Source organism: Perca flavescens, chromosome 23, assembly GCF_004354835.1.
Source record: "Perca flavescens isolate YP-PL-M2 chromosome 23, PFLA_1.0, whole genome shotgun sequence".
NCBI classification, from domain to species: domain Eukaryota; kingdom Metazoa; phylum Chordata; class Actinopteri; order Perciformes; family Percidae; genus Perca; species Perca flavescens.
This window is the reverse complement of record NC_041353.1, coordinates 12,765,234-12,791,056: the sequence shown is the minus strand read 5'-3', so window position 1 is coordinate 12,791,056 and position 25,823 is coordinate 12,765,234. Positions and strand designations below refer to the sequence as shown.

General features: G+C 39.3%; 1 protein-coding gene across 8 annotated transcripts; it reads right to left on the bottom strand.

Moving 5' to 3' along the window:
* Positions 1-705: 705 nt before the first annotated feature.
* On the bottom strand, positions 706-24,488 carry cpsf6 (cleavage and polyadenylation specific factor 6). 8 transcript variants are annotated; one of them, XM_028571250.1, is made up of 13 exons: positions 24,272-24,488; positions 17,726-17,935; positions 17,395-17,498; positions 14,736-14,881; positions 14,107-14,133; positions 12,434-12,607; positions 11,437-11,544; positions 9,251-9,740; positions 8,937-9,052; positions 8,651-8,804; positions 8,138-8,354; positions 7,688-7,709; positions 706-1,275 (listed from the first exon to the last, which is right to left on the bottom strand). In XM_028571250.1, the coding sequence occupies exons 1-11, from the start codon at positions 24,329-24,331 to the stop codon at positions 8,150-8,152; spliced, it is 1,794 nt and encodes a 597-aa protein (XP_028427051.1). In that variant the 5' UTR covers positions 24,332-24,488; the 3' UTR covers positions 706-1,275; positions 7,688-7,709; positions 8,138-8,149. The 8 variants fall into 8 exon arrangements, with proteins under 8 accessions (XP_028427051.1, XP_028427050.1, XP_028427052.1 ...); XM_028571249.1 differs by lacking the exon at positions 7,688-7,709 and having other exon boundaries at positions 24,272-24,487; XM_028571251.1 differs by lacking the exon at positions 7,688-7,709 and having other exon boundaries at positions 8,138-8,330; positions 24,272-24,486.
* Positions 24,489-25,823: the final 1,335 nt, after the last annotated feature.

The following is a 25,823-nucleotide window of genomic DNA, read 5'->3' as shown; positions in this document are numbered from 1 at the left end:
ATGGTGCATATTCATATTTAATAAATTGCACATATAGAGCCAGTAGCACTAAATGTGTTCCCTTACTTTGTGTTCAAAGGTTTACCTGGTGTGACAGCGTAGTCCTAAAAATGAACATCCAAAACACGTTCGGTGTAGAACATACGAGCAAAAAAGCATTTACTTGAAATGGCAAATCACCAAATGAGATTAATTGATATTTGAAGGATTACCAATGCCACCAACAATGTTTCAACTACAATGGCTGCTCGATTGGATTACTAAATCAACAATGAATATATTTCACACCAACACATTTCAAAGACAATTTGGATTTTCTTGGTATAATAGGCATTCAGTGTGATTACACACTGACTACTTTGTGAACAGCATTTTTTTTTGGTTTACGGTGTGTTGTCCAGGGCTGACCAAAATTATTCAGAGAGTTGTACATGTAGACCTTCCATTTCTTCAAGGTATACATGTCTTCCCATCCACCCATCAATTCACATTCCAAATAAAGTACATTTGTCTAATTTGTCTTACCTTGTAAACGTTTAATCCATTTGAATAACAAAAAAATTCTAATCTAAACCATAAAGCCGCTTGCTAATACAGCTAAAAATATATAATCTAATCATAGACCAATTTAATATGAAAAATAGTTTGCAGTCCAAAATACACATTTAATATAAATGAGCCAAACATTTAGAGGAATTCACCAAATTCATTGAGAACCTCAGTTAACATTTTTTATTACAACACCATCTAGTTTTCAATCAAAGCAGAGACATTTACAAACATTCTAATAACGAAAAGAAATAAATGAGAAAGAGGGGTGGGGAGAACACATCAAATATGTACCCTATAAAAACTAAACTGAATGTACACAGTACAGCGAGCCAGGGGGAAAAAAGAAAAAAGGATGTAATGTTTATGTCTTTTAGTTGGGGATGTGAGGGCAAATTTATTGTTTCTTTGCAAAAAAGCATCACACAGTCATCTTCATGTCAAATAAAACCATAAAAATAAAAGAACTGTTTGGAAAGTTTTTCTCTTTCATCTTTAGTTACCATGAGTATAGATGTTTGGATAACATAGCCTTACACAGGTCAGGGTCTTCCATCCACTGCTCTTATTCAGGCAGCAAAGATGAACAGACAAGAGAGATGGATGGGTGGAGAGATGGAGGAAGAGGTGGTGGTTGTAATCCTGTCCGGTCATGCAGGGTAGGGAGGTGGTGGCGCATTGAAATTCTTTCCCCTTTTCCTTACATCCATCCTTGATCCTCGTAAGCTGAAAGGTGGAACGAAGGGTGGAGTTTGGTTTCGAGGCAGCCCAACAGTGAACACTTTCCCCCCTCATCATTCAACCTCTAGACTACACATACATAGAGCACACCAGGGCTGGGTTCAATTCACCATCACTTTGAGTCACAAGGTTGGAGATCGTCCAAGTACACCGTACATAACATAATGTACCAAACAAGTTATTGTGACAAGGGGTGGTCAGCAAAACTTAGTCTCAGAAAACAAGGCACACATTGTAGAATACCCTGTTAGGACATATACTTTTGTTTTTCTTAATGCTCAGTTGACTGTGTATTGCACCCAACCCTGGCGCAGACAGAAACATCGTCATGCAAACTTGAACAGGAAATATTCAAGAAGCAACTCTAAAATCTATCAGTGACTACGTTTACATGCACATTAATATTCCACTTTCATTCCGAATTTGATACCTGTCATGTAAACAGCATATTCCGTTTGGATATTCCGAATTACGCCTTATTTCGAATGTAGCATTTTCCGATTAAGACATGAGAAATGCCAATATTATTCGGGTTTTAGAAGAAGCATTAAGTATACAGTGCATTCCGAATATGCGTCTCAATTGGAAGTTTTACCGCAGTTTGTAAGGCTGGGGTGGAGATTCATGTCCAAAAGAAAAGCCCACATTTCATAGTTGGTTAAAGGAATAAAAGAGGGAGGCTGTGTTCGTACAGTGGAAAATTTTGAAAAAGTATTTTACGTTAAACAGTATGCACGGCTGCATGTAAACGGGTATATTAATAGAATATTCATTTTCATTAGCCATGTAAACAGTACAGTAGGAATAGTCTTTTTGTAATAAGGGCTAAACCTGGAATAATTTGTGCATGGCAACGTAGTCAGTATGTACACACGCTGGACATAACAATATGCAGTTGAGCCATTTTAAGTATCAGTTTTTTAAACATTGATTTGAAATTGTTTACATGCCTGTTAAGTAAAGTCATATAAATGCTTGCACGTTAACACGTAGGTCTTAACAGACAAGAATTGACATCCATATATAAAATATAGTATTTGTATAGACTCAGGACAGTGAAGTTGGACATTTGTTACACAATTGTCAGAGTATACTGAATTTAAAATTCAGGGATGGACGTGAGGGGAAATGTTTATAGGATCTAAATGGCAAAGCTATGCTGGGTAGAACAAAATTTATCCTCTTATTGCGTCTAGCTTAATTGAGCTGTCAATGTCAATTCAACAAACCTGCTGTGGTGTGCGCAACGCTGTTGTAAGACGGGTGTGTGTTTATTTGCGAGGGAGACAAAAGCCTCACCATTTGTGTAATGAAGGACTTGGTCAATCATGTTCGGGATGGCAGGAATTGGCCAATCAGTGCCTTTGTTTGGGTTTGCAGAGAAAACGTGCCGACTGCTAAGTTTTGTTTTTGGAGTTATTGGTGAAAGTGGCTGAAGAGGAATACATTGTGGATATTGTAAATTGTATCAGCTGCAGTCTAAGTCATCCATCCACGTGTGTGTTCATAAACATGTAAGTAGACTCGTATAAATATGTATAGATATTATTTGGGTGTGTTTATATTGAAGTTTATATGTTCTGAATGTTATGTTCCGCATGCTAATGCTTACAACAGTATTATTGAGCTCCTGTAATACTGTATATGATTATTGGACCTATTTTTGAGTTACTGACTAAAATTACAGCAGCAAGGAAGCCGTTTAATTTAACATGGAGCTGATGTGGATGTTATAAAAGTGAATTAAGTTGAAGTTAGCATGTACTAGCTTTACTAGTCCCTTGGTCCCTTTTACAAAATATATATTTATTATAAGGTAGGCAATGCTTCTTTTATTGGATTTATTTTTAATGGGAAATGAATTTGTGTACATTAAACGAATATTAAGTGTATCTATCAGATTGAATTGAATCCAACTGAACCGTTCCAGATTAAAATGTATCGTTCCTGAACCGTATTGTAGCCCATGTATCTAGATAGAGATCAAATCCTCTTATAAGGTAGAGATGCACACCCCTAGTAGTTGTGTTTTAATATCTTGACTACAAATTTTAAAATAAATTATTTCCCCATGTATTAGCCACTTCTCGCAACCATAGCAAAATCGACCCCGTTTGTCATACAGCTATTTCAAGAATACATTTTCCTTACAACCAACTGGTAATGGTAGGAATTGGGTACAGAGCTAAAAACTCAACACCAAAAACTTTAACCACTGTTAACACATAACATAGAAACACTGCATGATTGGTTGTCACAACCAAATTTTTCAGGAAATTAAGCAATATAGGAGTAAGAGACACAGAAAGGACAAAAAGAGTGGTAGATAAAAAACACAAAACTATGAAGAGGTAGGCACGCATCTGATTCAGATACAGCAAGTGACTTTGCCACAACCACCCAGTGATATGGTTGCCATAAGAATACCAATATATATATTTTTATAGACATACAACAGAAAAAAATAGTGTCAATGTAATTTAGAATACCCCTAGTCTAGTTTACATTATGCCAGCCAATAAGCTGCAATATTTTGCACTTGGAATTGAGAAAGACAAAGTCCAGCATGCAAGGTACAGGAAACTGGAAAGGCAGCCTCTTTATCATAATTATAAATGGCAGTTAGACTACCAACAATCGTCTACTGAACAGATTACAGTTCTACCCAATTTAAAGCACCTCTTAACAGAAAAGGTAAATTTATCAAATGAAATGACAGTGAACAGTTCTGTTAAAGTAAGTCATTTTGAATTTCCTAGGTTTTCTATTCATTTAAAATCTAATTTATTAGGCCTTGGTGATGCAAAGTTTTGCCTCACAGGGTGAATTAGAACTGGTATCTGCACCAAAAAGGCCTTACTTACAGGCATGCCAAATAAGTACAGATGATTTTACATGGTTCAAAGATTCAAATGCATATTGAAACTTTTACTTATTGATACGTTTTTGCTGTAGAAAGGGTTTTAACACGGTGCATGACTACAGACAAAACAGTTTAGCTGACAACAATATTTTACAAAACACAGTAGTCAAACTCAATGTATTCTTTGTCACACTATTATTTAAAGAGACCATAACATCCAGTACAAGTGAGAAGGGGCATGACTGAACTTTTGTCAACGGTGAAATTACATCCAAATATTAACTTTTCTCTACTTGAACCTACGTTCATTATAGAATATTCTAGTTCATAGAAAATATTTAAATATGCTGCACGGTGCCAGCTAATACAGCATGGAAATGAAACAGGACAGAGCCAAACCAGGGTCAAACAGTCCATGAACTACTCTGAGACCGCTAACTTGTTTAATCGGTTACAAAACAGCGAAGATGGGAAACTTCCCATTTAAAAATTCCTATTTTACAGATTACATTTGAACATTGTAGCAAGCTTGTCGCTATGGGTATAAGCTTTGCTTTCACGGTCATTAATCATGTCGTCAGAAAAACGTATAGAATGCTTCTGGTATTTAAAAAAAATAGATGCTGTGATAACTACATAGCCGATTTGTTGACTAATAACCTGGGAACTGAACATAATTAAAGCATTACAATTGTCTACAGTAGTTTTAGCTGAGCCAAATTTGTAATTATCTTATAGCATCAGAATGGCATGAACACCAAGGCACTCTTGTTGAAGAAAATATTAAAAAGCCTTTATTGATGTGGCTAATTCTAATAATCTTATACATTGCCCATAGGCCATCTCTCAGAGTCATGCATATTGAAGTATACATTTATTCCTCCCTGTTATTTAAATGGGTATGACTGCTTATTGCTAAAACTCTGCTTGACCCTGGTTTTACCTGATCAAATAGTATGCTTGTTTGAAAAGGACTGTGATCCCCAGCACACATGCACCTGCAGACAGACTAGAGAAGTAGCATAAAAAGTTGCATTCTGGTGCAAATGGTGTACATTCCCCCATGGCAATATGAACAGATAAAACAGTGTTAAAGCATATCTGTGGACATAACAAATAGCCAAACTATCATCAGGATTAAAAGCAATATGCTTGGTTCTTTTTTCTGATGACAATGCTCTAAGATATCAGACTGAACGCAAAGGCGGATTTTATACAGCTAGAAACATTTAGGTAAAATACTCAAATGCATTTTTGGCATCTACAAATTACCAAAAATGATTAGGCCCTGTGCCCACTGGGGAACTCTTATCCAACAGAGATAACAAAATGTGTGTTAGAGGAGACTGCAGTGATTGCGGTTTCAATGCTACTATTGAAATACAATGCTCGTTTAAAAAGATTTTTACATTTAGCTGTTGCCACTCAGAAAAAGTAAAAAACGCAATGCTGTAGGTGAAAGGAAACATGAAAAAAATAACTAACAAAATTTGAAAGTCATCTTTTGTAAAGAGGTTCCCAGTGGAAACAAAGTCTTACTTTTCAGTAAAAACTGTTGGTATAGGATAGTATTCTTTTGATTAGTTTTGCCTGCTTTCAGAATTCAGCAACCCCACAAGGAAAACCACCCCAGTTAATATTTCTCAGTATGAGAAAAACTTAAGACACAGTGTATATATAAATGTGTCTAATGTATAGAGCCACTATATTAAGACATTAAGGTCTTAAGAGTGAATGTAGTTTATGTCTGAAAGCTAATTTAAAATTATGAGAAATATTTGGGGTGATGCGCAAAAGTACAGAGATGCTGAAGGGTCCATGTAACCTACTAGACTCTACTACTAGAAGGACTGGTTTATACACAACACCACAGACATCTTAAGTTCTTCGGCAGACATGAGAACGACACAAAAATCGATCAAACCAGATAAGTCAACTAGAGTTCCAAAACTTGTGCGAGTGACGCAAAAGAAGAAAGCATCTTCCTACCTAACACGGAGCCAGACGATTAGACTAAATAATATTTACTTCAAATAATTTGAAAGCAGCAAACCATTGACAATGGTATTGTCAATATTAATTGTGCACAAGCTGGTGTTAAATAGTTTTAGATAAATTAATCTACAACTAATCCGTAATATTACTTAGCATCCAAAAAGTCAGCAAAACACAAAGCTTTGAGCCAAAATACTAAAAAAATACTCCTGCCAATCTAGGATGATTTATTATTTAAAAATCAACACTGTAGCCTCACTGGCTATCATTTCAACGTACATACAAGAGTCATAAAAAACAAATATTAAAACGGTAGATTTCTACTATGTATCAGTCAATGTGAAATAACAATTAGCATATAATCATCAATCTGCTGCATTGACATTAAAAAAATTTAAGTTTTCATTTGATGTATACCTTCAATATTATTTACAAGTTCTCACAGATAAAATACAGTTTAAATTTCTGTGTAACTGAATCGGACAACTCGACTAACAAAAAAAAATAAAAATTGATGGCACAAAAATTGTCTGATCCTAGCTTTCAATTTGTTTTTCAATGTTCACATGTAACTTACTCTTTCCAATCATATCTGTAAGCTCCTGCAATTAATTACGCACTGATCCTTAATGTATACCTAATGCAAATATGGCGCAATAACATTCAACTTTTAAACTGAAATGGGATATGTATACAACAATACTGTGAATAGAACATTTACAAAGTGTAGATTGGTCAACTATCGACAAGTTGAACATTGCCATTTTTTTTCTATCTTCCAAAAAAATACAATCCAATTTGAATAGATCACACAAAATGCTCAATCTGTAATAAGTACTGTAAATGATCGGGGAACTTTGACATCTGAAACTTGCCAAACTATTATTACAAGCACACTGAAAAAACCAACTCAGCAGTCACAGTACACTTCAATTAAACTCACACATAATGAAATGGCAATTCATTATTGAATCTTAAAATTCAAGCCAGAAACTCTTTGGTCCACTGGCCATAGCTGCTGGTAAAAAACTAATTTGATAATTTCCACTTTTATCAGCCAAATGGATCAATAAAGATTAGGTGTATTTACGGAGTCTCAAAACTGCAAAAAAGGCAGAACTAGTACAAAACTTTACCCAAAATACAGTACAAGCAACAGAGCTGGTACTGCTTTCTTGCCATGTGATCTGTAACACATTTTGAAATTTATTTGGCAGAACACAAAAAGTGGCCAACAAATTTAGCAAATTACCAGCCTCAGAAGCATGTAGACCAAAAAGTAACAATGCATCCACAAAGTCAATTTCCATTAACTATCAGTGTATTTTCTGAGAGAACCACAGTATTTATACAACTCTTACAAACCCTTCTTTGCAATGCAGCATGGTGAATACAGCAAGTGTGTATTACACATTGTCTGATATTCCAGATACACAACACAGCTGTGATTACCAATTATGACATTTTAAGGGAAGTAGACTTACCTTACACCTACCTGAAATCAAAGTACTGAGTTTTAGAAGTCTTTTCCTTGCTTACCTCATCTCTCCTCGTCTCCTTGCTCATATATTTATAGAGAGACATTTAAATGAAGGAATGTCATTCTTTATTGTAAATTATGACTTCAAATGTTTTTAAAATGTTTAATGATTTATGGCCTATACGTGACTGTACTCATGAGGAGTGAGTAGATAGATTTCCTAGATAGTTTATTATTCTGGGCAATAACATACCACGCCCTCTGTAGATTAAATGTTGACCAAATATGTCATGGGCACAGAAAACCCTAAACTAAACTGAAACCTTTAATCTGATTAAGAAGAGAGGAGATAAGCAATCAAAGCAGACTTTTTCAAACACATCTTCTGCCATGTAGTTTAGACTATTTGAGCCTGAACTGGACTGGCCCGGTCCAGGTCTAAAGAATGTAGTGATGAAGAAGACAAGAGTTTATGGTGAATAAAATACCATCGGAAATGTTGTACCCACCTCCCTTCTCGCTTAGCGGTGTCTGTACTCTCTCTCCCTCTCCCGGTCTCGGTCACGGTCCCTCTCCCGATGACGGTCCCGCTCCCGGCTGCGTTCTCGGTAATAGTCCTCATGCCGGTCACGACTGCGGGACTTGTGACGCCGGCTCTTTTCTCTAGAGCGGCTGTGGTCTCGTTCCCTGGAACGTTCTCGCCTGGCATGGACAAGCATCATTGGACTGTGTACAGGGGTTTCAAAGTTTCAAATATCAAATCTTACAGGGCCAATTCCCATTTGGAACAAATAATTAAGATAGTCAGAATTACACTTAATGCAGGCTAAAAATACAAAACCATATAAAATGGGATATCAAATAGTCCATACATCTTTAAATCTGGCTGGCACAATTTTTTACCTTTGTGCTAGATCCAAAATATTCTGTCGGACAAGTGGTTTATGGCTCTTTTTTTAGTATGGCTTGTAAACAGAGTCAGTGTCACATTTAATGGCTACTGCACAAAATAAAAATCTTACCTGGAAGCGGAACCGTAACTTTTTGACTCAATGCCGTGAAGACAGTCCTGCAGGGAACTGATGAGGACCTTACAGCGGTCGTCTGCTGACACTTTGGACTGCTTAATCAGACTAATCGCCGTCACCAAGGTCTCTATAGCACTTCCATAGTCAGCTAAAGAGAAAACATGGTTGCAATAAGCTTTAATTGTTTCCTAATTTTTGTCTTGTTGGCATAAAATGTGAGCACACCCACGGTAAGTAAGTACTTTTGGTTGTATGTATTCTATATTATTATGTAGGTTACCTGCACTGGCGTCAGACACTGCTCTAGATATGGCACTGGAGGAGATAGCTCTGTTTCGGTTCATGATCTCCTCAAACTCTGCCTCACTCAGAGGGGTCCGCGACGCCTCCATCTCCCTACAAATACACACACGGGTCAGAGCGTGTGTTAAGTTCCAGAGTTATGAAGGATGTTATCTTTGCAACCAAAAACTTTAAAGTTTGCACTTGATAAAAATAATTAAAAATTTGTGCCAATGCATTGATAACATATTGTGACAAAACATATGAATTGCTGTTTTGAGTATTTGTTACACATCCAACACCCATTCTTACCGGCCTCCAGGACCATAGTCCCCTCTTTCATATGGTGGCGGGCGTCCGTATGGGTCGTTTGGTCCAGGGGGGCCTCGGCTGTCGTTGGGGGGCATGTTGTTGTTGCCAGGTGGTGGGAAAAAGGCAGGGTTGACATGGGGTGCTGGTGGTGGTCCACCTGGTGGGGGACCTGGCATGTGTGGTGGTGGCGCCAAAGCCATGGGGGGCCCAATTGGGCCAGGGGGGCGTGGAGGGAAGGGTCCTGGGGGTGGTGGGCCCTGTTGAGGGGGTGGGGGACCAGGGGGAGGGCCATAACCTGGAGGAGGTGGGCCTGGGGGCAGGGGTCCCATTGGAGGCTGGCCAAACTGACCAGGGAAGAGAACTGGGGGAGGAGGCCTGTCCCCACGATTTGGAGGACCAGCGAGGGGAGGGGGGAGGCCCTGGCCAGGAGGTGGAGGCCCTGGAGGACCAGGTGGACCGGGAGGGGGACGTGGGGGACCCTGCATTCCACCTAAAAGAGAACACAAGGGACACAACAGAAGTGCAGAAGACAAAGTAAGATCTAGTGAACTCTTAACTATAACTCCTGCTATAACAAACAAAAGATAAGAGTTCTCCCCAAAATATTAGAGTATGATGGGGAAATAAGTGTGCTGGTAAGACATCACTACGACTTTTCTAATTAAAATCAAATTAAACAAAACACGTGTGGCACGGCCGATTCATCGGTCAAGCTCTAATTTAATATCCTGCAGTAGCCAGTATTTTCCATGATTACTTTCAAATGTAGATGCTCATAGGTACTTATTAAAGCTGCAGCGTGTAGAACGCAAACATTAGAAGACTTTCAAGTAGAATGAGACCTCTTCCTGCAGCTCACCCTCTCCCCTGTTTGTCGCATAGGCAATGCGTGAACAGAACAGCCAATAGGACCGCCCTTTCTCTAAAATGACCTGTGATTGACCAGTCTCCTGTGACTACATATTTTAATGCCGACTACAGAGCAAAGACGAGGTGCAGACATTGAATTACATCATGCCGATTTTTTTTTTTACTATGGACTTTTTGACCAACAACGGCAAAAATAAAGTGCCTACCACAGCAATAACAAACCGATAAGTAAGACCAAGCCATAGCTACAGGGAACAACTCATGTCAAAAGGTCACAAAGTAATGCTGCAAATTAAATCAGAAGGCAGATGATGAGATCCACTCATAGCAATTTAATTCAAGCAGGCTTTTTTTAACTAGATACCCTGCAGGGCTGGACTCTTTTTCATCAACACTTAATTGAGATGGTGCATTGCTAAAGTTGTCAAGAGCCCCAAGACTTTAGCATGGCAAGCTTACATATATTTGAAATACTGTATATACTGCAGTTAGCAAAAAGATTATTTCCATGCAAGGGCCACTCGTGAGATATCATTTAAGGCAAATAGGGACTAAAAGGATTTGTCAGATTCATACATTTTTGTCATGCAGCTGCATGAAGGAATTTAAAGGGAAGTGTTGATTGTTGATCATTGAGCCATTACACAGGATAGAAGAGCAGAAGAGGTACAGAAGTACTGTTGTATTCTGACTAGATTTAATTAGAGATGCACAGATCCAATACTGATATTGGGCCGATACTGACTCAAATAGCTGGATCGGTATCTGTTTCAAATGGTACAGATACCGATACAATGGTATTCAATTTTGTGTGTGTGTGTGTGTGTGTGTGTATACATACATACACACAAATATAGGACATTTATTTCCTGCTTGGATTTAGACCAATTTGTTGGCAAATGTAAAAGGTTTTCTTGTAATGAGGTTTTTTGTAATTCCTGTTGATGTTGACAATTATTTATCAATTTGCTGGTGTACTATTTATTGTTTAATAATAAAAAAAAACAGTACATTTCTTCTTCCATCTATCAGTTTGATTAGATTGTGATTTTTTTTAACTGAACTGACCTCAAAAGAACAAAGTACATCTCTAAATGGTGTGTTTCTCTAAAATGTTTTACTTTGAACACACGTTATACCCTGGTCTCTTGTAAGTTTTGGATGGAAACTGTCTATTATGGGGCTTAGAGAGCTTGGTGAGAAATTCAGCTGTTTTTGGGTCAGTCAACCAATGGCATAACTCCTACCAATAAACAGCTGAGGGTTAGGATAAAAGGTGATCAATCTATTCAATCAGATCAATCGAGGTGTTTCACCTCTGCCACGCCAGCTCCCGTTCCTGCCCCCCGGCGGGAAGGGATTGAAACTCATATCCATCAGAGGGCCATCTTGGTGCCTAATCAGATCTGGTCTCATCCCTGGGCCTAATGGGGAAGAAAGCAAACCAATCACAACTCTTCCCTTCATAAACTTCCCCCTACTAACTGAAGGCCTGTCACAGCCCAGCGTCACGAGGCACCAGCCACTAAGCGAAAGAAGGGATGTGAAAAAAGGTGGGATGGATGGAAAAAGACGCAAAAATGAGAGAAGCTGGCAGCTCCATTTTCTCTCACTATGTGTGTAAGGCAGCCAATCCAAGATTTGCAAGTTTAAGATTGGTAGCTTGCCAAATAAAGCTTTGAGCAGATTGCTTCTCCTGAATGGTGTTGGAAATTGTCAGTAAGTAGAAAATTGCAGCCAGGGAAGGATTATTTGTTCAACTGGAGGTGAAGAGGGACAACTAAAGAATAAACCAAATGGGGAGGGGAACATGCAAAGACACAGCCCTGCCAAGAGAGATTTAATGGGTGAAAGATCCCTCACAAGAAACACACACTACCATAGACTAGCCTTGGTTCCATGCGGGTGTGAGTACTAGCAAAGCTTGGACTGTGCTAACAGAGTAGCTGCCAGACAGAAAGCAGAATTTTACTTCATCTCATATTGTGTTTTCAAGGCATGTGTCACACTATGATGATTATTTCAATCTGTTGCACTGCTTTATTATTGTAAACAAAAATAATCACTACATGGATGACAAAAACCTGAAAACAAAAATCTAAATATGAGGACATCTTTTATGCATGAACTCACCTTGTTCTGATATAGCAAAACCAATTCAACCAACAAGGTCCAATATATTGATTCAGACTTTTCAAATCAAATCTACTTCCTAACCCATCTGATTTCAGTTTTTAAATATAATCTTTTAACTTAGTGAAGTGAGAGGGGCTTTGTCACTACCATAATGGCACAAAGACTTGTTAAACTAACCAGGGAAATGTGGTGGCGGTCCTCCAGGCCCAACAGGACCAGGGAAGCGGTCTCCACCTGGGCCAGGTGGTCCAGGGAACCTGCCTCTGCCTCGACCCATGGGGAAACCCCCACGAGGGCCAGCGCCAGGGGGGCCAGCTTTACCTTCCCCAGACATCTGACCTGACTGGGTACCTGTGAAATAAAGAGACAACAGTATCTTAGTTTTCAATTTAATATGCAATAAATAATAAGTGTGTTCATTGTGTGCAGATTTAAAACAAGACTGGTTCTATAACTGAAGAAAATACATGTGTTAAGTGTATGTGACAGTATGTCAGATATATGTCCATGTATCTAATGTTGTCCATTTTGCTGCAGTGCAAGTGCATTTTCAGGAGACTAACTGATGTGTCAGAGCATTTGCAAATATCTATCATATACATGACCTCTTGCACGTAACACTAGCACCGCCAGACACTTTAGGGGTACTATAACCGCCAGACCCGACACCTAAAGCTTGATTTATGGTTCTGCATTGAATCTACACAGTAGGTATGTACATAGGTACGCGTAGATTCGGACTCTAAGCCGTAGCCTGATGTGCACCTCGCCAGAAATGTAACTGCACGCTGTGGCTACGCGGATCGCAATGACTGTAATTGGTCCGCTTGGCTGGGCTTGGCAGAGTCGCATTTCCCTCTACCCATTTACGGGTTCTCCTTCTCCATGAACATGAAATCAAGGAGGGTTAACTTTTCCTGTTACAGCTTTCCGACCGAGTTCAGAAAGCACAGGGAAGACACTTTGTTTCTCCGTCTCCGGTACTTGCTCCGAAGCTTATCCCTGCTAATCCCCCTGCTGTGTCCACTCATGTAACCTGCAATCAGACTTTGCAGTCCGTTTTGAGGCGGGGGGTGCCATACAGTAAATATCACTGCCTCTATCGCTGCCACAAGAGTTTTATAATACCTCAGGGGTAAAAAACAAAACACGCATTTAACTGCCCAGGAGTTTGGGTAACAGCTGACTGTTTCCTGCAACAACAAAGCACAGTCCCTTTGTCTCTTTTCTTTCTACTTTCTCTGTGAAAAGAAGCTGCCTTCAAGTGTGGTTGGAAATGTCGAGATCTATTAACGATCTGACGGAAAACAATAATTTAGAAATATAGTCTACTTGTGCTACATTGGGTAGTTAAATAACACAACAGGACGTCACACAAATAGGCCATGTAAGTGACACTCGCACCGCTGCACAACCCTGCGCACATCGTCGGATCACTTTTCCTGGTCTGAATGAGCCTTAAGAGCATCTGTATGCTTTTGTTTTGGCTGATAAGCGCATCATCCCTCAGCCTGCATCCCTCTCCACCTCTATAGTGCTGCGTTAATCTCTATAGCAGCAAGGACACTGGCAGCCCCCACACAAAATACACAGCCAGGTAGTCTATCAAACAGCTTGAACTGATGCTATTCTACATTATAAGCAGTGTATAACTTGCAACGTAAAACATAAAAAGGCATGAACCAAATGCTAAAACACTGTAGTCAATTTAGGTATTTTTTTTAGGCAAGTAAACTTGATGGTAAATATGATCACGGTGCAAATGATTACATTATCACATTTTGTCTAAATGTCTAACGTGTGTGTCTGTGTGCAGTGTCTTTCAGTTCAACAGTCAACACACAACTTGCCATCTGATCGCGCACTTCCACACCAACCTATAAAATAATACAATTTAGAAACGTTAGTGTTTTGTTCAAATAAATCACATAAATATCATTCCTGATTTTATTATAGCGTATAGTGCACACACGGGACTCCTGTGTTGGGACACAACTTTTATAGTCCGATGGATTAGTTTTGTTTTCATTAATTTTTATATATTATATACATTGAAAAGGATTAATACTGTGGGCCTATGTACCTTAATGTTATTATAAGTGCATGATGAGTGAGGGAATAATGGCATTCAAATAAGTTTCTACATTCCATTCATTGTCTCAATGCGCTGTACGTCCATTTGGCTGCCGGAGGAGAGTACCAACGTTAATCGGTGTTGCCCTTGGCGGCTGAATGGGTTGTTTTTTGAAAAACCCCTCTATTTCACTATGACAATATAGGCATGTGCAGAATAGGTATTTAGGAAAAGTCAGGGCAGAAAGGAAGCATGGCACTAACAGTGACGGACTAATTTACACCTTTGAATCAAAATGTTCAATGGTGTCGGCTCTGGCGGTTCTAGTGTTAAACCAGCATGGTTAACTCTTGCTGAGTGCATTTTAAAATATAGCGATGCCAAGTGTGCATTTATCCTACTTACTTTTGCGTGACTGCATCTCAAACTGGCTGAGTGACTGTTTGTTGCACGGCGTGACGATGGGATTCTGACCATGGAGCTCCCTCTTTGACAGCAGCTCCATTAACTTCCTGGATGATGCCTCCGAGGCCACACACACCAGTGCAAACCTGTAAAATGAATGCCGAGGATATACGCAATCACATTTATGCAAACAAATCAGCGCAAGTACTAGATTAAGATATATAGATATACACTTAAACAAAAATTTTAATAAAAATTTTTATTTCTTGTGTTAAGCTCATACTTATTTCCATCTGTATACATAATAGTCTCTTGAAAGCAGATATGAATAAAATTACCCCCATCCAACATGGGATTCCACTCATGACTCTCAACATGTACTAGGGCTGCAAGATTATGGCCAAAATGATAATCACGATTATTTTGATCAATATTGAGATCACGATTAATAATCACGATTATTTGTTGATTTTAACCAAAAAAAAAAAAGTATTGTCACATAGGCCAATTATAACTGCTTTTACATCCATATTGTGCTACATTCCTCCTTTATTGAAGGATACTGTGAATGAGTATGCCATTTCAGCTGTTGAGCGACCGCTTTCCATACATGCACGTTTGCCGTAAGGTATCTACCTGACGAAATAGCAACACAGATTTCGGTGGCTCATTACACTGCTACTTACATGTCTGCGTTGCGCTCTGATGCTCCAAAACCTACGTTAGAGGCAACATAAACATCGCTGCATGTCACGCTAGTAAACACTAATAACACGTTACACAGCAAGTAACGTTAGCCTACCATTAGCTACAGTAGTAACTGGATTAAACACGGCTAAAATGCTGACAGCTAAACGGTGTAGTTAGGGGTGGGAGATATTGACAAAAATGAATATCGATATTTTTTTTCAATATCTCCATATCGATATTCAGACGATATTTTTGAAATCCTTCTAGAAGTTAAAAGAAGCCCTGCTCGGAGGCTATTTCAGTGGTTCTCTTGGGAAAATGTACAAGCAAGATGAAATCATAACAATAAACAAAGGGCTCTGTTCTGTAACATATTGCACACAACCATGTTCTTATTGGAAGCAGTCCTGGAGCTGGGACAGGGCCGGGTCAGACTAGGTTCTGATAGTCCTACTTGGCTGTATAGTCCTTCTGACCGGGATTTATGCTGGGATCAAGAGTTGGATGTGATCTGACTGGCTCAGGTGAGGGAGAGGTGCAGTTCTGTATGCTTTTTTGATGTTAGAGTATACATGGTGTAGTGTGTTCTTACCTCTAGTAACACAATCTACATGCTGGGAGAAAGCTGGAGGGGAACAGACTTTAAGGACGCCTTGTAAAATTCCCCTGTATCCTGTATCCAGGTGATCGCGCTGCAGTTTGTTCACTATGGTTAGCAGTGAACCAAACTTTTGCTAACGTTAGCATCGGGGGCTACGTAGACGGCAGTGTGCGGTTTTCATAGTAAATAAAATGGTCTGTATATTACCAATAGGGCTCCACGTCAGGTGAGCCGTGCTGGGCAACGATCCTGCAGTTGGTACTCCATTTGTGTGCACAAAAATGCAGTCCTCCGCCTCTGGTCGTGCCGGAGTTATTTTCTCATTCTGCCGGTAGATAGCTAGCTCGGCGTGCTAGCGCCGACAACAACCTGGAGGGCTTCGTCAGGCTATATCCTTCGGGATGTTATGAGCCGCCTGGAAGGCTCTCGTAACGGCTGTGTTGTATCGTGGTCCTGTATTGATTAGTTCAGTGTGGCTGTACGTACTTGTATAAATATACACCGACAGGAGAGCCGCTGCACAATCACGCGCCGCCATCTTTGTTGACATGAGTGAACGTCATAACACACAGGTAAGAACTAGTAGCAGCTTACTCTCGTGCGGGACGATCGTGATTTTGTACAGTCAAACAAACCCCTACAGTATTAAAATTGATACATATAATTGTTTAGAAGGTCATAGTGTGCGTTATTCGTTTTCTCTTTAACTTCCTTCAGCTCTTTTCATGTGTGGGGGGTCGGATTGTACAAATTATGAAATATTCGATATCCCAATTTTGCATATCGTCCAGACAACAATTTGGATATTATCGTCTAAACGATATATTGCCCACCTCTAGGTGTAGTGTGACTGTATTTCAATATAGAGGATTCCAACAGTGGGACATCAAACAGTCTGCTGCTAAAGCTATGAGCTAAAAGACACAAACTAGCACTGGTCACTGCTGTTGTCTGAAAAACAAAACAGACGGGACAAAATGTTGCGTTTACTGGTAAACATTGTGACCGGCTTATGATGACCGACTGCTACCTGTTTTGGAATTTTCCTCACGTTACTCTGTCATCTGTGAATGTCTACATCTAAAAACTAAGCTGCGCGGTGCAGGGAACAACTCTGATTGGCTCATGGAGGTACATGACCAGACAGTGGTTTATGGAGCGCTAGATTGGCTTTGCAAAAACTTTGGTAAGGAGCGTTCTATGAACGGAATGACGCATTTTAAATATAATTGATCGTGGGAAGCCAAAATCGTGATCCAAATTTCATTAATTGTGTAGCCCTAACATGTACCAAGAAGTAATTATTCTAACCTATAACAGGCTGCAATTTAGTCCAATCATGTCACACATAGAAAATAAAGATCTCACCCTTTTGACTGGCCATTGGCTCGGTTTTCAAAGAACTTGATCTCCAGCACATCTGTGATGCCTACTGACCGGATAGCTTCTGTCAGGTCCTCGTCTGTCGTCCACTGCACAAGAGAAGAAAGCACCATCAGTATATTCGCACTGATTTCCTTAATTTGATAATTATGTAATGTTTCACAACTTGCAGATAAATGCATGGGTCTACATTTGGCATGGCACAATAATACGACTTTACTTTAAAGAAAATGTTTTTATTTATGCTCTTAAAATGGAGTTTATTCAATATTTTCCTCCACATAGCCTAGCACGAACAGAATTCTCTGATACCCACCCATGTGAGGTTTCCTATGTACAGGGCAATCCTTTTGCCTGTGTAAGTGTACACCACATTGGGCTGGGAACTCTTCCCTCCCTCTGAGCCACCTGGTGTAGGCAGTGTGTCCAGGTAGTCGCGGTCTTCTGGAGCATCACCATTGTTGGCTGATGGGGATATTACATCATCATACAGGTCAATCTGTTCGTGGACTGGGTAGTCAGCTTCCTGTTGAGTTTAACAGCAACAATTCAGTCAAACATGTGGGATGCATTATGAGCAGTTTCACAACACTGATTATACCTGTGAGTAAATCTGAGACAGTTGTACAATGCTATTCAGTACCAAAATGTGCAGAATCCCCCAATAATGTTTAGATTTTTCAGTACATACATAACACCAGGGGGTATAATTTGTGTTTAGTTTTCTTCATTTGATTTCAGCAGTAACTGGTTGGACAGGAAAACCTGATGATTTGTTTAATGTGGAATAAATGATTCAAGAAAAAGCAGTTTATTTTTATCCACCAGGGTTTTTCCTGCATAGAGAAAGTTTTGGCACCCCCAAAAGAGGTTTTAGCCAGCGCCAAAGGAATATCATGTGTCTCAAAAACGTCTCATTTTCAGCAGCCAGCCTCCCTTTCATCCACAGCCACTGCTATCTATCTCCGTTTGCAGAGTCAGACTGTACCGGTGACCGTGTTGCTCTGGGGACCGGCAGCGCAGCGAGAAACCGCTGCTGACTGTAACTTGCAATTAAACAAGCTAACGTTAGTTAACAGGTAACGTTAACAATAAACAAACAATAAAGATCGCTAGCAAGCTTACCGGCTCGGTTTTAAAAACCTGTTGCAGCTGCTGTGAGGTCAGAGGCTAGCGGATCAGGGTCTGGCTGTTTGTTTAGCTACTTGATGTAACGCAGCAGAATCCCACCGTTGCCACTGTACATCACTCTGACAGTCAATACTTGCGGTGACTGGTGTCTGAAACACATGTCCAGCTGTGTGCACAAGTGTGTTTATGTTGTAAAGGAGGCAAAATTTCTGCCACCACAGTATCAGAAATAGGGCTGTACAAAAAAATGGAGTCAGGGTTGCCTTTTAAATGATCCTGCCGACGTAACGCATCCCTGTTGGCTGCCACTCACATTGCAATTTAACAAGTAGAACTATTCAGAGGTTATTGGTTTAACTCCACATATATTGCCAAAACGTTGGGACAGACCTGCCCCCACTGCTAAAAAAAATCCTAAAGGAAACACTGCCACAGATTATTTTACACACTCCAGTACAGTAATGTAGGTGGCGGTATGAGCCTTAAACTTGGTTTGCGATCTGCTAATTAACACACAGAAGAAGACAACGACCAACAATCTTTTTCCCCGCAGAGAAGACTGCTAGAGTCAATTTGGAGTTGAAAAATAGGGTTGAAAAATGATATTTTATGGAGTTTTTTTTTGAGCGAGACAACGTCTCTGCATATTCAGGAAGTCAGGTCAATGTCGCTAAAAAGGGCATTTTCAGTTTTCGGCCGAAATACTTTTATCACCGAAACAATACGGCCGAAATGTTGTGATGACGCAAACAGAAACTGCGACCTGCACGTGTGTCAGTACCCGATCCGTTCCACCTGCAAAGCGTCTCCTAAGCAAAGAGGTTGAGACGGACCACGGAGTGAAAACCATGAAAAGTACGCTCTTAGAGTCTGTCAGCACACGTTTCAGTGAGATCTATTTGGATCCTCTGCACTTCATTGCGACTGTACTTGATCCGCGTTATAAAGACCATTACTTGGATGCGGAAATAAAGCAGGGCGCACGAGAAATGATCCAGGCCGCGATGGATGCGGAGAACCCGCGTGGAGACGGAGACGCGCACGGAGCAGCACCCAGCGCAGGAGATCAGAGCGCAGAAAAAAATAAATAAAAAAGACTTGTCTCTCTGCACCAGATGAGGGGCATGCACCCTCGTTGTCTGATATGTTCAGTGAAATCCTGCAAGAAAGTGCCTCAAATAATAATAATAATAATAATAATAATAATAATAATAATAATAATAAGTAAGCTATTCTGTTCTTAGGCTACTATATACTGTATGTGACTATCAGATTGTAGCCAGATTTCTGATAGATATTTTTTTAGGGCTGTCCTCGACTAAAGAAATTCTTAGTCGACTAACACTTATACGATTTTATCGACTAATCGATTAGTTGATTTAATTGACAGGAATTAATTTGAGAGGTGGTTAAGACTAGAAAAGCACAATATAAATGTAGTTAATTAATCATCTGTAAAACTGAGTTTCTCCACAATTAATCCTGCAAAAGCACCACTTTAAATCTTGTGTTTACCATAAATGTGCTCAGAAGTTTCTTGGAAATAAGTAATTAAGCATGAATAAGCATAAAAAATGACTAATCGACTAAAGACATCTTAGTCGACTAAGACCAAAACGACCGATTAGTCGACTAATAGGTGGCAGCCCTATAATTTTTTAATTAAACTTTAATATTATGTATACAATTGCAATGCCTTGATTTTAGTAAAGTTAGTACACAGTCATAGCCATAATGCAATGTTTGCAAACTGGGATAATCAGTGAGCAAACTGGGACTATTAATCGCGTGATGGAATACAACATGGTAACGACTCGCGGCTTGTATACCATCATGAAGAAGGTCACTGATTTGGAAAGAAAAATTGACCAGTTGACCGGATGAACAATAGTATGAGTGTTAAATTAGAGCAGCCATTCGTGTAGCCCAAACAAATTTAATCTTTCGGCCCCCTTATCTTGGACGGACTTGCCAAGGCCGTTTCTTGAGACAAACAGTCACCCGTCCTCCCCGTGCCTGCTGATTGTCGTATCGGCCCTGGACTGTTCAGGGGCGTCATCGCTATAACATTCTGCGGACTGAGACACTAGTGGGCTGCCAGGCTGTGCGTTTCTCAGCAGACAGCACAGTTACTCTACATCACAGACAATTTATTTATCAATATTTCAAAATAGAAAACATTACACTTCATAATGTTTTGTATTTGTAATACTATTGTATTATTGCACAAATTAGCTACAACAGTAACAGCAGTTACTTTATGTAAGTCACTCCTACATTTTTCAACTGAGGAGCAAAACATGCCCCTTGGGAAAAAGATACAGTTGTGCCCTGTTCATACTAATCAAATGAACTGGACTTTGTTGTCAGATGCGAAAGCCCCGTTCCCTTACTGCATTATACCATTAAATTAATTTGAATTGTTACCTGCAGAATTTTGTATTAAAATATTTGCAGTACAATTAATATAAGAAGTCTGAACTGTTTCTTACTCAAATATAGGGTATTGTAGGGCTGTGCAATTAATCAAAATTTAATCGTGATTATGATTTTGGCTCCCAACGATCACAAAAACAGAATTGAGAAAAACAATTATTTAGCTCATTACGTTTTGCAAGTAAACTCTTTTCTCTTGTGTTCTGAAAGAAAAAAATAAAGTTTAAATAGGAAAAGCATTAAAGGCAAATTTCACAGTTGTATGTGTTCTTTTTTACTATTTATTTATTTAACTTTTTCCACTGTTTTTTAAGTTCAATAATTGCAACATCTTTCCAGAAGTCAACGAATAATCGTGTTAAATTATCGTGATTTCAATATTGACCGAATTAATCGTGATTATATTTTTTCCCATAATTGACCAGCCCTATGGTATTGGTGTAAATGTTGGCAGACATGCACAAATAAACTGATTGACAAATGTATGTGTAAATTTCACAATAACTTCCAGTGAAGTTTGATATATCCTTTATTTCCTATATTAAGTACATTTTACACATACAAGGAATGTATCCTCTACAACTGACCCATCCAAACAAATTTAGTTAGTTAAACATTTTACTGTTTGTAAAGGCAAATCCTAAATGATCAACTTTGTCAAAAGTCCATTACATTAAATCTATTAAGGCATGGGTGTACTGCCAACCAGTTAAGTCTGTTTTAAAACACTTTAATCTTCTCTGTGAACACACCTAGATTTCTTTAGATGCTTTGGCAAATGAATACCTTAGTATATGACTAAGGTATACGTGTCTGTGCACGTGACAAGATAAAATTAACCTGATATACAAACAATGCAGTTGACTGCAGGTAGAACATGTTATTGGGGAAATCACAGTGATTGTGTTATTTTATTTTAGTGTCGCCAATGTTCCCAATCAAAGATTGGGACATGTAGAGTCACATGGGGACATGTACTCATTGAGAAGGTCATGTCAGGATTAAGGCTGCTACTAGTCTGGTTTAAAGGATGTTAAGTGCTGGGATAAAGCCTGACATGTCTCTCCGCTTTCAATTTTGCAAGGGCACCATCGCTGCACTGCGGTCAGACCAGTTGTGAATGGTTTGAAGAAATACAAACAAGCCAGAGCATTTTCCCCATCCCTGAATAGATCAGCAGTGTGGCTACTCCAGCGCTGATGAGATAGGTCTTACAATGCAAGGATAGCATAAGCTGGTGTAACCGTGTGGATTCCACCAGGCGCAGATGTGCTGTGTTTCGGCTGCACTGTGCATCATACCACACGGAGCGTTCAGAAACAGAGCATTATGCTTGCAGATTTAGTTGATTTGGTCATTTTTCCTGGATATTTGTGATTCTACCATAAAAGTAAGTAGTGATTTGGTCATTTTTCCTGGATATTTGTGATTCTACCATAAAAGTAAGTAGTGTACGAAGTAAACACACACAAAATTAACTGTTACTAATGTAGGCTAATCAAAAACTGCCCGGAACCCGTCGCTGGACGCATTGGAGGACCAAGACAGCTCAAGCTAACAGGCTAACTGCTTATTAGCTACCCAAACACAGAGCGCTAACATCTGCAAAGATTGGATATGTGAGCGCTTTAATCTGCTCTGTGTGCCCCTTATAAGAAACAAAGCGAGCAGCCACCAGACTCCAACATCTGTTGATCCGTGCAGGACTTCACTGTGAGCGGACTGTTTAGAGACGATGTGACCAGCAGGTAACGTTAAAAGGTTATCTGCTACTGTAGCAGAGCTGCAAGTAAACGCTGAACTGAGCTGTGTGTTTTCAGTGTTCAACACTGCTGCAGGTATTCATGCACGACTGATGACTAATTATAGTTTGCCTCAAACTTTTTATTTGTAAAATTTATTTAATTTGTATTATTTATTCCCCAACCTCATAAAATAAATTTGGGTCGGACATTAATTGACACGGTCGGTCGGAAACCGGAACCAAACAACAACAACAAATGGTATGCCTCATACCCCCAGCACTATAACAAACTAGGCGATCAACTCCCATGTTCTGTGAAGTAAAATTACTGTTTTTGTCAAAGGAGTCTGATTGGAGAGGGCTGCCTGCAGGTAAGGTGAATCGGTGAAAATTTCGTAGTATAAAACACTAGTACAATATTGATTTTTTAAGGTTGCTGCTGCCCTTGCTGGCCCTGTCATCAGAAGTACATTGCTTAGCTTCCATGTCTGTAGTCCTGCCTGCTTTCCAACCTGGGGGCGTGCCGTTGGTCATCTAGGTAATACACTGACGATGGATAAGTACCTCATACAACCCGACCTCAAAATATCCGAACTATCGCTTTAATTGAACTAGAATTATTACAAAGTGATGCTTGTACTAACTTTTGACATATATACTGACACTTATGTTCCAGCATGAAGTATATCTGCGACTAACTCTAATACATCAGCCCGGTTGAGTTTGGGTTTAATTATGTAACTGAAAAAGCTAATTTAACCTGACACACTGTGCGACTTCCGTAACTCTAGCATGGGCAGATGAGTGCACCTTGAGTGCGTACAATGGGTCAACATAACCTACACTACACTATGGGAGGAAGATGTTGGTGGAGATAACGTTGTCTCTAAATGGCCAAAAAACACAACAAATGATTTGCATCCCAGATTCGGTTGGAACGTTACGTTACAGAAAAGGGGCGTGTGTGGAGGAAGAAAACAACTTTTACCCTTAAATGCTACGTTACACTAAAATTTCAGTCAAAAGCTAATCTAATAAATTATTTTATAATTCATACAAGACGTTTCGTGCCTAACCATAATTAACTTCGTTTCAACCTAGTTTGCTTGTATGAACTGAAAACACACAAGACTTAACAAGCAACTTACTAACTCACGTTACACGGATTTTGTAAAATAGCTAATGCTAGCTAGCTAATGTAACGTAACTACGTTTGTTTGGCGGCCATGTCAAGGCCTGATACTGTGAACAATGAAAGTGGTTGCTTTTAGCATTCACCCAAATAAATAATCTCTTTGCACATTGCATGTCTATTACTACGCGCGGCATACGTCGTGTTAAATGTCGATAACATCGCTAATGAAACATTTCGAGCCGATTATTGTAGCTGAGGATGCAGGCTTGCAGCATGGTGAAAGGGGGCCTGTATGCGAGGGAAATCGTTTGCCCAGCAGAACACACCATTCCCCGACCATACTAACAACACATGTTTACACATATATACATAACATAGCACAGTTAGTCGAATTGAGGCGAATGCAGATGTAATACCTGGTTGAATTCCTCCTCTACGTCGGCGTAGATGTCGATGTGATCCACACCGTCCGCCATTTTCCTCTTTCCCGTCGCTCTCTCCGCCCGACGGTGCAGAGCAACACTGACTAACTGAGCCACAAACAATGAGACAGAGAGGGACAACTAGCGCCCCTGCTGGTCCACTTCACTAATTACAACACCTGCTGTAGACCATATAAACACAATAATAACAGGTCCGTCTCAAAAAAGTCTCAAGTCACTTTTTCTTGGGGAGGTCAGTCAAGTCACAGGTTATGGGGGGCTTGACATCTTGTCAGGGAGCCTAGATGTGGCAGCATCCCTGAATACAGAAATCTGAAACTGTAACTTGTACTGGATGCTGCTGCTGATGAGTCATTTAAATAAAATAATCATTGTACTGCAATGCTGTTCATAATTTTGTTGAAGGAAATAGAATCAAGGCATGAAGTAATACTGGATTCAGAGACACAAGTTAAGATGAACAACCATCACACTATCTACACCTTTTCTGTAAAACATCACACAGCAGAGATATTTCAAACCTTTGGATTATTCCTGTTACTGGTGCAATATGAAAGCTCATTTGGATACAAGAGCTCACATTGACACTTTTGTTCAGCTTCAATACAAAGTCTAAGGTTTTCTAAGATCCCAATTATCATCAAAATGAGATAACCTGTACATATATTTATGCATGACAGTGAAGTTTTACATGATTTAAAAGTAAAATTTGTAACAAATTTTGCTTGGATTTGTGATACATTTATGATAAAAGTATCTTCCTTGACCGATTCTGTTTTCGCCTGGTATTATTGTTAGTATCTTTATACAGTACTAAATACAGTACAAAAACCCTATGGATAATTTAATTTACTTTGTTCAAATCATGACATCAGTCAGTCAACATACAATTGGGACACATGTCAACCATACAACATACAGAATATTGTATAGTGGAAATTACAAACAAAAATGAGACAAATGAATAAAATTACTTATATAATCTCAACAACATATTGTGATGATGCACACTCACACACAATATGTAACTGAGTCTATTACACAAACAGGTCGATTCTCAGGCAATTTTGTTATCAGAGTAAGCTCAACTGAAAAACATGCTTTGTGAGATGATTCAGAAATACCATTAAAAAAACTACAGGGACGCTCAAAGCCCAAATACATTGAAATGCTGAAGTTCAAGATTGCAGATATGATATGAAACACAAGGAAATACAAAAATACCCTATGCAATTAGATTTACACTGTTAATTTATATTGCAATTACATATATGACATTTCCAAACAGGTTTCTTCTATATGACAATCTTGTTCCCATTTTATCTTTGCTTTTCATCATGAATTTATAAAATTATGTTATTCATGCCAAGCGCCAAGTAATAAGTAGCAGTTACATTACCTTGGGGCGCAAGTGAAGTATCCAAATACCACAGTCCAACAAATGCATAGTCACTGCCATAAACATGAATACCAGAAACATTTGTTTTGGTAAAACTGCATCTTTTGCAGGGTATTCTTTTTTTTC

Coding starts and splice junctions, on each gene's coding strand:
- cpsf6 (XM_028571250.1), bottom strand. CDS start 24,331: ATGGCGGACGGTGTGGATCACATCGACATCTACGCCGACGTAGAGGAG. Junction 9,741..11,436: donor CGGGAGCTGGCGTGGCAGAG/GTGAAACACCTC, acceptor GTTCTCTTTTAG/GTGGAATGCAGGGTCCCCCA. Junction 8,805..8,936: donor AGTGTCTGACGCCAGTGCAG/GTAACCTACATA, acceptor TTTTCTCTTTAG/CTGACTATGGAAGTGCTATA.